The 11,505-nt window shown below is 38.6% G+C and overlaps 1 protein-coding gene across 1 annotated transcript; it reads right to left on the bottom strand.

Moving 5' to 3' along the window:
- Window positions 1-3,678: 3,678 nt before the first annotated feature.
- LOC136254766 (uncharacterized) lies at window positions 3,679-10,747 on the bottom strand. The gene is made up of 2 exons (XM_066047502.1): window positions 10,584-10,747; window positions 3,679-4,626 (listed from the first exon to the last, which is right to left on the bottom strand). Exons 1-2 carry the CDS (start codon window positions 10,584-10,586, stop codon window positions 3,790-3,792), a joined length of 840 nt encoding a protein of 279 aa, XP_065903574.1. The 5' UTR covers window positions 10,587-10,747; the 3' UTR covers window positions 3,679-3,789.
- Window positions 10,748-11,505: the final 758 nt, after the last annotated feature.

Raw genomic sequence — 11,505 nt, 5'->3', positions numbered from 1 at the left:
ATTGCATTGCAACCTTTTCCGCCTAGTTTCCTTAAGGCAAGATGAGTTTCTATCAAACTTCAAAAAATGTCTAGGTTGTTTGTGTGGCGTCAGTGGAGCTGACGGCTGAATGCCAAACAATGTCCGGTGATTGGAAGCCTTCGCGTCTCGACCTTAACGCTTGTATCTCGACCATTGATGGAGAAATGAGATGGCAGCAAAATGGACGATTTGGAGATAGTTCCAAAGAGATCAGATTAGATACACCACCCATATTAACAGCGAAATGCCGTAACAAAGCTGGTGTCTACTGCGACAGCAGCATTAACCTGGATGATCGCATTGGGAACATTGATGGAGAATTGAGGTTTAGTGGCTAAGAGCAGGGAACTTTTATAAACAATTAAACTGGTACTATAGCTATAACTTCATATACTTGTTGATTACCTATATACAATTTTATGCTGGCTAGTATGTAGCAGCGTTGTAAGTGGGTCAGTACTGTTGACCCGTTTGACCCAATGACCCGAATAGTACTCCGGATCTGACCCGGTTTAATTAAAATAGAGGCGTGCCCCAAGAGCTAGATTAAAAGTCTACAAGTTAGCCCTACATTTTTTACACTACAAAAAATTGCCTGCAAGAAGTGAGTAGCTACGTATTATCAAGTGGGTGTGGCTCCACGTACTTATTATCAAGTGGGGGTGGCTCCACGTACTTATTATCAAGTGGGGGTGGCTCCACGTGAGTTTACATGCAGTTACAGAATTTCCAGAAGTTAGTTACCTACATTTCAAGTAGCAACACGGATCTGATGATGCATGCATGCCCACAGAGCACAGCTGGTACAATTCCGATAAGTGGGCGTGGTTCTACATACCCCGCACAGACAGCAAAGCATATTCCTGAATGGTGGGTGTGGCTCCACGTAAGTTTCTTGAGTGTTTACAACTACATTTCCATCAATACAATCGAGCTTGTTAGCTTATAGTCACACGTGATCTCATCCGGTTCAGACCCAGATATTCAGTGAGGTGTTAAGACCGGACAAAATATAACCCGGATAATCCGGATGACCCGGCCCACTTACAACGCTGGTATGTCAGGGGCAGATCCAGGGGGGGGGGGGGCGGCTTTGGGGGCTGAAGCCCCCCCCCCCCCCCCCCCCCCCCTTCATATTTACTTAGGCTTTACTTGATCAATGTGATGAGTATTATAATGAAATTTTGTCTTAGCATAATTATATGATCACTAATAATACAAATACTCATAAAACCACCTTATAAACATCTTTCCAAGGTATTATCAGTGGATTTATGCTAAAGTTTATGCAACAAGGAGATCAGCATTGGAGGTGTACAAGATCAAGATACTCTAATAGAGCAGTCAGCTAACTACTCTAATAGAACATTCACTGGAAACATGTAGTTGGTTCTGTTATGGAATTTTTCCAAATCTGCCTGCGCCTATACATACAATGAAGTGCATTGGTCTGTTTAAAGGGCTTCATTCATCTACTTGTGTAGTTAATATGTATGACAATACTTAATTCAGGTACACAATTACCATTGAAAATGCTCTCAGATTCAATCTTGTATTGTTCAAATTTCAAAATTTTCCACTTTCAACATTCTTATTCTAACATGCACATATTCAGTGTTGTGCAATTGTGAGAGGGGTGCATCATGTACTTGGTTGTCTGTACCTACCCAAACTTTCCATTAACAAAATGCTTCAGAGAGCCACACCTATAATCTAAAGGCAGTATATAAAATATCTGATCTAGAGGCAGAAAATATTATGAATTTGATGTGGAAATGTCTCCAAATTGCAGTATTTTAGCATCTACTTTTCAAAATTTTCCTGGGGGACATGCCCCCAGACCCCCCTAGTTCCAGTATGCTTTGCATGCTGGGAAGTGTGCTTCGCACACCTCTACCCAAGAGATTAGTACCTTGAGTTAGCCCCCCCCTTTTATAAATCCTAGATCCGCCCCTGTATGTAGCAATGAAATTGCAGTTTATAGGGCCCGCAGGCAAAGTAGATTGCCAGTTTCTCATCAGTGACTTCCTCAATTTTAATGCAGGAGGGTAATTCATTACTGAAGGAAGCCACTCAAATCATAGCAACAGCAGGGTTATGTCACTACAATTATCTGTATAGTCAAAGGCTCTAACACAACAATCACTTACCGGGGCACTGAAATGCTCAGTTCCTTGATTTTGAAGGTATAAAGGATACAGTTTTGAGTATAATAGGAGCACTGTGCCCTGATTTTTATTATTTTATAATTCTTCACCAGCTACTGTAATGCATCAGATAGCTACACTACTCCACTCACAACCTTTTGTATATGTGACCATGAATGCAGGCCTGCAAAAATAGGGTATGTTGGCACAAACTACACCTCGTCACATAACAGGTCATATCTCAGTCCTGCATGCATTAAGTATAATTTATATTACGTATTATATCTATGTACCTAATTAAAGGGTTGAAAATTGCATGGCCACAAGATAATAACATAAGAAGTTATTAGTCTTATAAGTTAGGCAAATTTATGCCCACATGCCCTCCCGGTCACATATCATCATGCAGTTTCAGCTGGAACTGGATGTTTGGTTGAAATGCTAATACACAATATTTTAAACTATATAGGCCACTCCAAGAAAATTCCTTGTTTCCCATTTCATTGACCTCAAAAATACATGCGGGCAGGAGGTTCATTATCCATTATTCATTATAGATATTTTCGAAATTCATAACTAACTTACAGGTAAGATTAGAATACAGTAGAAACTTTAAACTAAGAACCTGAACAGGAAAAAGCTAGCTAAATGGGCTTTCTGAATGCTAAACTAGTTACTGCTATGCAATCACAGGATAAATAATGAATAAAATGTTCAGTTGACAGCAATAATGAATGACCATGCAGGAAGAGAATCTGCAATTGGGCAGGAAATGGGAATCAATGAATTTTCTGGGAGTGGCCTGCAGTTTGCTTACAGAAATTCTATAGTCAATCAAGCTCCACACACATCCAAATGTCCTCTTTTACCATCTTCACTGTGAGAAAGAATTGGATAATGTTACCCACAAGCTTGCTACTACATTATTAAGTGGACTGCCTCAACCCCCTTTGGAACCCTTGACCCACTGTGTTATAGCTATGTATACCAGCTGCAGTATGTCATCTATGTGAAGCAAGAAGTGGATGTTCAACCACTAATCATATATCAGTTATATATACACTATATAACTTGTAAGGAATTACCCGTAATTTTCAGCATTTTCACAAGCATACAGAAAGTACTCTTTTTATACTTACCCCCTCCTTCCTACCAAAAATAGTACTATATATTTAAAATGTTGACGTTATACTGTACCTGAATAGCCAGTGTCAATTTGTTTGGTTTTCCTCAATGTATCTTCCTACTTCATCCTCTGATTTGTCACAGTGTAGGCATTTACAGAATGTTGATTACTTGGAGCTTTGTGTACACTACTTGTCTATACGATATCCTTCTGAAACAATCATAGACTTCAGCTGCAACCCAGCTTTCATATACAGTGAAGTTAACATTTTAACCAAACACTATAGTACTAAAGTATTATTCTACTAAAACCAACATTTTCAAAAAGTGTAAATTTACCCCCTCCCCCTAGTGTATTCTTCGTACTTTTGTGAAAATGCTGGAAATAATAGAAGATGCCTAAGTTGATGCTTATAATATTTTTATGTACACTTTTAGTAACAGTTTACACATGCACTGATCATTTAAAATGTTATATATGCACAAATGTACACTGTTAACATCCATACTTAGTGAATCCACTAAATTCATGTGGATTATTAGAAACTTCTGGACAACCTTTAAAACAATGGATGGTCCACGGAAATTCAGATGGATAAGGAAAATGATAATGGTAAACTGACACTCCATTAATATTATGTGTGTGTCCACCACACTCATCTAGGTTAGTTGGAACTTTACCATCTTCAGAAAACTGTCCATAAATTCCATAGCCATCAAACATCCAACCAAGAAGTTGAGAATGTTTTCCTGGAACATCCACTGGTAGTTGACACTTTTGCCTTCCATCAATTTTGCTGGCATTAAAGCCAGTCTGAGAGTGAATGTGATAATTGTGATGAGGATCAGCATGTCCTCCACACTGGTCAGTGGTGTGGCCTTCTGAATCTACAGCATCAACATACTTGCTGGGACCTCCATTTTCTGGACACTTTGAACTAAAGCCACAAGGGGACCCAACCCCAAATATGTTCACACCATTTAGGAGAACACCCATGGCACCAAATATTGGGGAGGGATCTTCCCTCAAGTATAAAATGTCATTCCAAACTAACTGTCCTTCACCCACCGGGATGGCTGTAGCAGCATTCCGTGGATGCAATGGTATCCTGTGTGTAGTTGGCCTGCTACAAGCAACACTGGGATTTGACCACTGAGGATTCTGGTAGGGTGGACACTGAGAAGTAGTAATGTATCGATAGGTACTGTCAGTAGTGATGGTCACATTTTTGTATGGAGCTTGATGGACACAGACATCGGCTGATGGACAGGATTGTGACTTGGACAATGCCAAATTGATTGTGATCACAAGTGCAACAGCAAAGTAGAATGTCTGTGAAGTGAAAAAAATGTGCATTTCAATTCGAATTCAATTGCATAATTTTTTTGCTGCATGCCTGTATTTTACTGATTAAAATAAGTAAATCATATATTATATGCATGTAAATATAAAAAGGTTAGCCTGAACAATTATTAGGGTCCGCAATCCGAAAATTAACTTTTACAAATCAACCCCCCTACCATTGTGGGATGTTCATCCCATTGCTAGATCCATCACGAAACCGGAGGCAAGGTTGTTGCCTTTACAGAAATATCAATTTTAGCATTTCGCGAGATGCAAAATATATATTTAAAATATTGTGCTCCACACAAAGGACCGGATAAAACTTATTACTTAGCTATATAGATATTATCTAAAGTTATTGTAGTTAAAAAGTACGTACAGTAATAAGCAAATGATTCACTGGGTTCCCAGCACAGGGTTGCTTTCTTTCAAAATTCAGGAAACGAAACACAAATCTTTGAATTCAAACTATCCTAGCAGCCAAGACAAGAAAAGCCAACTCTTCCTCATAGTGATGTGATAAGGTTGGATGAATAGTCTGTCTTTGCTGTTAGTCTGGAAAGAATCTGAGACTTCTCGTCATCTGAGTGAAGAGCGTCAAAATTTTCCTGCGTCATTTTATTGTCTCCAACTTTTTCACTCTTTCTCACAACACACAAACCAGAGGTCACACATACAAATTACTTAAGCCCCCTGCCCACCATTCATGTTGAGTTAACTACTTTGGTACTAGAGTAATTAATGACTGGAATGATCTTACGAGTGATATTGTGGAGAATTCTTCATTGCATAATTCTATATATAATTACTTTTATGACTTTAAAAAAAATGTAATAATTATATTCATAGTTAATTTTTTGTTTATTACATCTAATTTATGTATGTGTACTACAGTATATAATGGGTGTACAGGCTTTTTAGCTTTTTGGTCTCAACCCAAATCACATCATAATCATAATCATTCCAAGGGATTTTCTCAATGGTGCCAAAGTCCTTTCCAGTACTTCTAATGCCACACTGGTCACCTAATTTTTGTTTAGAATGATGGTCCAAAACATTTGGTAGTAGTAGCAGTTGGTGTTTCTGTGATTTCATGTGATGCAGTAAACCAGGAGCTCCACCCAATTCAAATCAAAAATGTTATTTTTTAAGGATATTTTGCAACATAGTGGTGATGTAGGGTGATCTAGTAAAGATTTGAAGCTGCATTGGAGTGTGAGAGGTGAACTCAAATTTACTGCCTTCCGTGGTGCATGGCTTAGAGCAAGGCATGGAAGCTATGGATGAAAATAATATTCAACAACCGCTGCTACCAAATGTCCAGGGACATCTTTAGCCATAGTTTTAGTCAATAATAATTACTGTGGCTGCAGAAACACTAGAAATGGCTAGAAAATGTAACACAATTTTTAATGTTGCAGAAAATTTTGACGCTCGTCACCCAGATGGTGAGAAATCTCATATCTTTTCCAAACTAACAGCATAGACAGACTATAGCATAGACAGACCTTATCGAAACAGTATGAGGAAAAGTTGGCTTCTCTTGCCCTGGGTGGTAGGGCAGTTTTAAATCAAAAATTCGTATTTCTTCATCTGTTTTTATTTTTTAATTTAAAGAAAGCAGGTACCCAGCAAATCATTTGCTTATTACTATGCGTACATTTTAACTACAACAACTCTGGATATGATCTGGCTAAGTAGTAAGTTTCATCCGGTCCTTTGTGTAGAGCACAAAATTAAAAATAATAAATTTTACATCTTGATCACGAGATACTAAAAACAATATTTCTGTGAAGGCAACAATTGTGCCTCCAGTTTCATGGTGGAACTAGCAATGGTATATCACAATGAACATTCCACAATGGTAGGGGGGTCGATTTTTAAAGTTGATTTTTCGGATTGCAGAGCCTACCTTGATCAAGAATCAAATATATTTGGCCAGCTGTAGTTGTCATTAGTGGCTCCAGAAAAGTTTAGACAGTAAATTACCAATTTCCATAAAGCTGTCATAGCATTATAATGATAGTTGACTGTCATGCCATCTTCATATGCATATAAGCTTGTAGCAATCTGTCAAGAGAAAATTTGGTTCAGACCACTTCCTACGTTTCCAGTGAAGGCCACATCCCCATTACAGTACCACTATATTGGGATTCCTTCTTTGTGAACATAATTCAGTATTATTTGGAATGCAATTTCATATTGTACATTGGGTGTTACAAAAGTAGATGTTTTAGCTCTTAAATCTCACATATCATATAGATTTTATAACATGTGTCATTGTATTCTTTTCATACATGCATGTAGATAGCTACACCTGTATATGTAACTCTGGGTTGTTGAAATACTTTGCCCAATGCCATCTGTACATAAGATTGTTGCAAGTCAAGCAGCTTAACCTTCAGTTACTGTACAGTAGGAAACTTTTACGGCACAAATAGCTATTGGAAAAAACTTTGACAAATCTTCGTGTTTTGTCATGTGCCACTATACATATTAGCAATAGCTAACAATAACTGGGAATATACTTTGGTGGAAAATCTGAGGACAATTTGCCAAATTCATTTTATGCAACCAAAGTTCTACTAAGTAGCATTAATGTAAAGTGTATATGGACAGTGGTATGGTATGTAGCTCTAAAATCCAGTAGTTCAAGTTAAAGATATCAGCTTGTATGTAGCTATGCAATAATGGGATACAAGCTGAGTACAGTAATGTCAATGATATCTGAATGCTATAGGTGCAAATATTAATATGCATGAAAAGTGAATAAAGTGAAGTCTTTGAGAATTTAACTAAAAGTTCCTTCAGCCAGCAGTGGTCATTTATACGGCCATACTGTAAATCAGCAACCATACTTACTTCCTCACCAGAGGCATATCCACTGAACAATTTAAATCATCTGAGTTATGGTTTGCAGTGACTATCAAACACTCTCAATCGGTCAACATGGACACCAACCAGCAATACACATTTTATAATTACGTGAGTATTAAATATTGGTCAAGGCTGTTGACACTTATAATCAGTGTGAATAAGTGCCATCTAAGCTATTGACACTGACCGGCAAAAACTTAGACAAAAAACATAGAAAAAAAGAAAAACAAAAATATCCCTAAAGCAGATGGCCACTCGCTACCTATGGTCTAGACCACCATGATAACTATTCAACTATACCAGTGTTAGCTAATCTTTTCTACCTTATAAATGTGAGTCAAAAAGGATGCTACATTTAAGATTTGTGAAGAAGAAACCAAAGCTGAACCTGACCCTAACCCTAATGTTAGTACTGAAGTTTACCTGTTAAACACAACTGAAGGTAAGTTTTTGTTGAGTTCTAGGGTTGACCTTTGCCAGGACGGTTGTCCCTCCAACCCTACCTAGGGCTACCAATGTAAAAAAAATAACATCTTCAAAGTAATTAAGCTGCAGTTACATGTTGAACTAACTCTCACTTGAATACATGTACAGCTGCAGAGGTGGTAAATTATACTGTCTTCTTGGGGTGGAATATCTGCAAATCATGAGGTTATGAGTTGTAATTCCCAGAAACAATGATCTTTCATCACAGTACTACATTTTTACCTTCCTCTGTGAGCAAATTGTCACCAAAAAGTATTGGTGATTTGATTGGTGAAGCATGATTTCCATCACTGCATCTGTAGAGAGCCTCAGGATTTTGGGGTCCAAAATGGGTTTTCGTCGATGAAAACCAAACAATTGATAGCCAAAACTTCCTCACACCACAGTAGTAGTTACTTATCAGCAAAAAGTCACGTACCAAGTATGGTTAATTCTGTGGTTTTTAACTACCTAGGCGAGCCCAGTGTTGGGAAAAAATCACCCAAAACAGCATCTTTTCCTTATCATTTGCTTTCTCAACAGCTAAAATTAAAATTATTGGCGTAAAACAACTTAAGTTCAGAACATATAGCTAGCACAAGTTTCGCTGTTACCAATAGGTGCTTATCCAAATAACACCAGGCTTACGTGATTTCCATCCTTACAATGATTTAACACTTGACCTTACACTTGATGTCTTGTCTAGTGGTTTTAACAGCCATAACTTGTTGGCCTATGGTACTACTAAGTAGGTATAGCCATACACAATCACGTGAGTCCGAAGTTATTGGTGCCTATTAGTTTATAATTACAATTTTTAACAATGAAACTCTACAAAACCATTGGTACTAGTTACAGGGTATACACCTATGGATCTTAAAGTTGTTTTACAGCAAGAAATCATGGTTTTGAGTTGTCGAGAGAGCAAGTGATGAGAAAAAGATACCATTTTGGACGACTTTTAACCAATACAGGGATCGCCCAGTTGGTTAACAACCACAAAATTTAGTCATGCTTAGTACACGACTTCCTTGCTGATGGGTAACTACTAGAAGTTTTGGCTATCATTCATTTGGTCTTCATGGATTAAAACCACTCCAAAATCCTGTCTAAATGATGCAGCAATGGCAATCATGCTTCACTGATCAATTGCAAACCACTGATACTTTTTGGGAAGCTCGGTTTGCTCACAGAAGAAGGTAGAAGTGCAGTATTGTGATAAAAGATCATTGTTTTTGGGAGTTACAGCTTGTAATCTCGTGAGTTGCAGATATTTCGATCGATTTCCACCCCAAGAAAGCAATAGAATTTATATTACCAGCAGCTGTATTCAAAATTAGCCCAACATGTAACCGGCAGCAGTTAGCAAATTATTCAAACAAAGAAGTCGATTTTTACATTGGTAATCGTCACCTCGAACTCACTAAAAGCTTAAGTACCTTCATATAACTAGTGTGTTTGATGTGCTTGAGTTACTTGAGTGTTGACAGCTTTTTAATGGGCTTACTGCTGAACATCAACAATCAATATCAATAGCCACTGCGTTTAAAGTTTCAACTGCTCTATTAGAGTATTCCACGAATCCATCCCATGAATCCATCCATCTCACCAGTTTTAAATAATGCCAGAAAATCACTAACTGGCTGTTTGACTATGGTGTTGGAAACAAAAAGAGTCGGTGGTTTTTTCATTATGCTCTTGTGTCTGGATGTGTACCTGCTGGTTGGTGTGTGTCGTGATGATGGTAGTAGGCCAGATGGCACATAATTGATTATTCCTTGGTGGCGGGGCTCTGGGACTTTACCTGTTCAGACACCCTTGTCCTTTATCTACTTCCACAAGTGGTACCGGCCAGCTGGAAGACTCTGCAGAGTCAGCTATAAGATAAGGAAGTATTCTTCTTTAACTCCATCTTTTTCTTCTCCCCAGCTCTGTGTGTTGTTGTTGTTGCTATTATCTACTTTACCAGTTAGGCACTGTGTTGAGATGTTTCTAACTCCCTGTATTTAAAGGAAGATATAGCTAGTAGGTGTTTAGACTATGTCAGATGGAAAGTGATTCCACTCAATAACGGCTAAAGAAATTAACTACTCACAGGTCCCTAGTGGGATAGCACTAACATAAATACTATAATGAAAACTGAATCGCATTACGGATTTCGCAAAAACCGCGAAAGTTTCCCCGCGAATTCTGCTGCTAGATTGGTTGACATGTCACACAAGTTAATTTGTTTAACAACGTGGAAAGTTCTGCAACATCCGAGCTTTTTTGTGAGCCACGCCCACTTTTTGGGATTGTACATCAGCTAATCAACGTGAAGCTACACCCATTTAGTAAGGTGTGTTGCAAAGCATGCACGAAGCCATGTGCATAGATTACCAAATCTATGCTACATCACAATCAGCGTGACGCCCTCTTATCGACAAAAGTGCATCGTTTGCGTGCACGGGTAGGCGCCGCCATACTTTTGTTCACCGCGAAAAGGTTTTGTTGCTCTCTACCGCGAAACTTTTTCCCATCGAAATTTTCCCCTTATACGGTATACTGTCCACTCTAAACACAGTAGTTCTACACATGAGGTACGTTCATTATATTACACTTACCATTTTGTCAATGCCACGAGCTCAGGTCTCTCGATAATCTATGCTCAGGTATTCTGCGCCACTTTCAGCCCTTGGTCACATGACCTGGAATCATGTGACCTCGGAGGCTTATTAATTTAGACAACGCTACAGTCTATTTCCGGTTGGTTGACTAGAGAAACGAAGTGTTAAAAGTCACGTGCTTGAAAGTAGCCAATGAGACCAGTAGCCTTCAGTTTAAACTAGCGCCGTCCCCTGGCGTGAAATTTCATTGGTTATTTCTATTCACGTGATATTTTTGCATTTGGCTTGCGTGGACAACCAACCTGAAATAGACTGTAGTGTAGCTACATATAAAATATATGCACTGCAAAAGTATAAGGTTTGTACTGCAGTTTGCATAATAACCACAATATGCTAGAGTAGTAAGTGCCGGTGGCCGTATTAGTACAGTCCATTGTGTAGCTATAGCCTAGAAGTGTGATATGCTACTATAAATTGATCCGATAGCTATGTGAAACGTAACATTAAATCATAATTATGCACATGCATGCATGAGTCAAAAACAGCTGCAGTGCAAGGCAGTGGCGTATCTACACCCGGGCATACCCGGACATTTGCCCAGGACCCCAGGCATCAGCTCACCTTGCCCGGGCATCAGAAAATCTTCTGGCGTAGTAGCCACGCATGAAAATACACTGCTCACAATTCAGTAATTACGATATCCACCATTCACTGTAGTGAACGTTCGCAGCTAATTCTTGCATGGAAAATAAGCGCTGCGCGTTTAATTAAGAGTCTGATTTCTAATAATAGCCCCGTAGATTACAAGTTACTATATTATTTAATCTGAAAAACGGAGATGTGCCCGCCCAAAATCTAGTGAGTAGTGCCAATTTGTAGTCTCATCTAAGTGATGATAGTTTGGAGTTTGCCTGTACCG

The sequence above is a fragment of the Dysidea avara genome, chromosome 4 (genome assembly GCF_963678975.1).
Source record: "Dysidea avara chromosome 4, odDysAvar1.4, whole genome shotgun sequence".
In the NCBI taxonomy this organism is placed as follows: Eukaryota; Metazoa; Porifera; class Demospongiae; order Dictyoceratida; family Dysideidae; genus Dysidea; species Dysidea avara.
The sequence above is the reverse complement of the archived record's forward strand: the minus strand, read 5'-3'. Positions and strand labels throughout refer to the sequence as shown.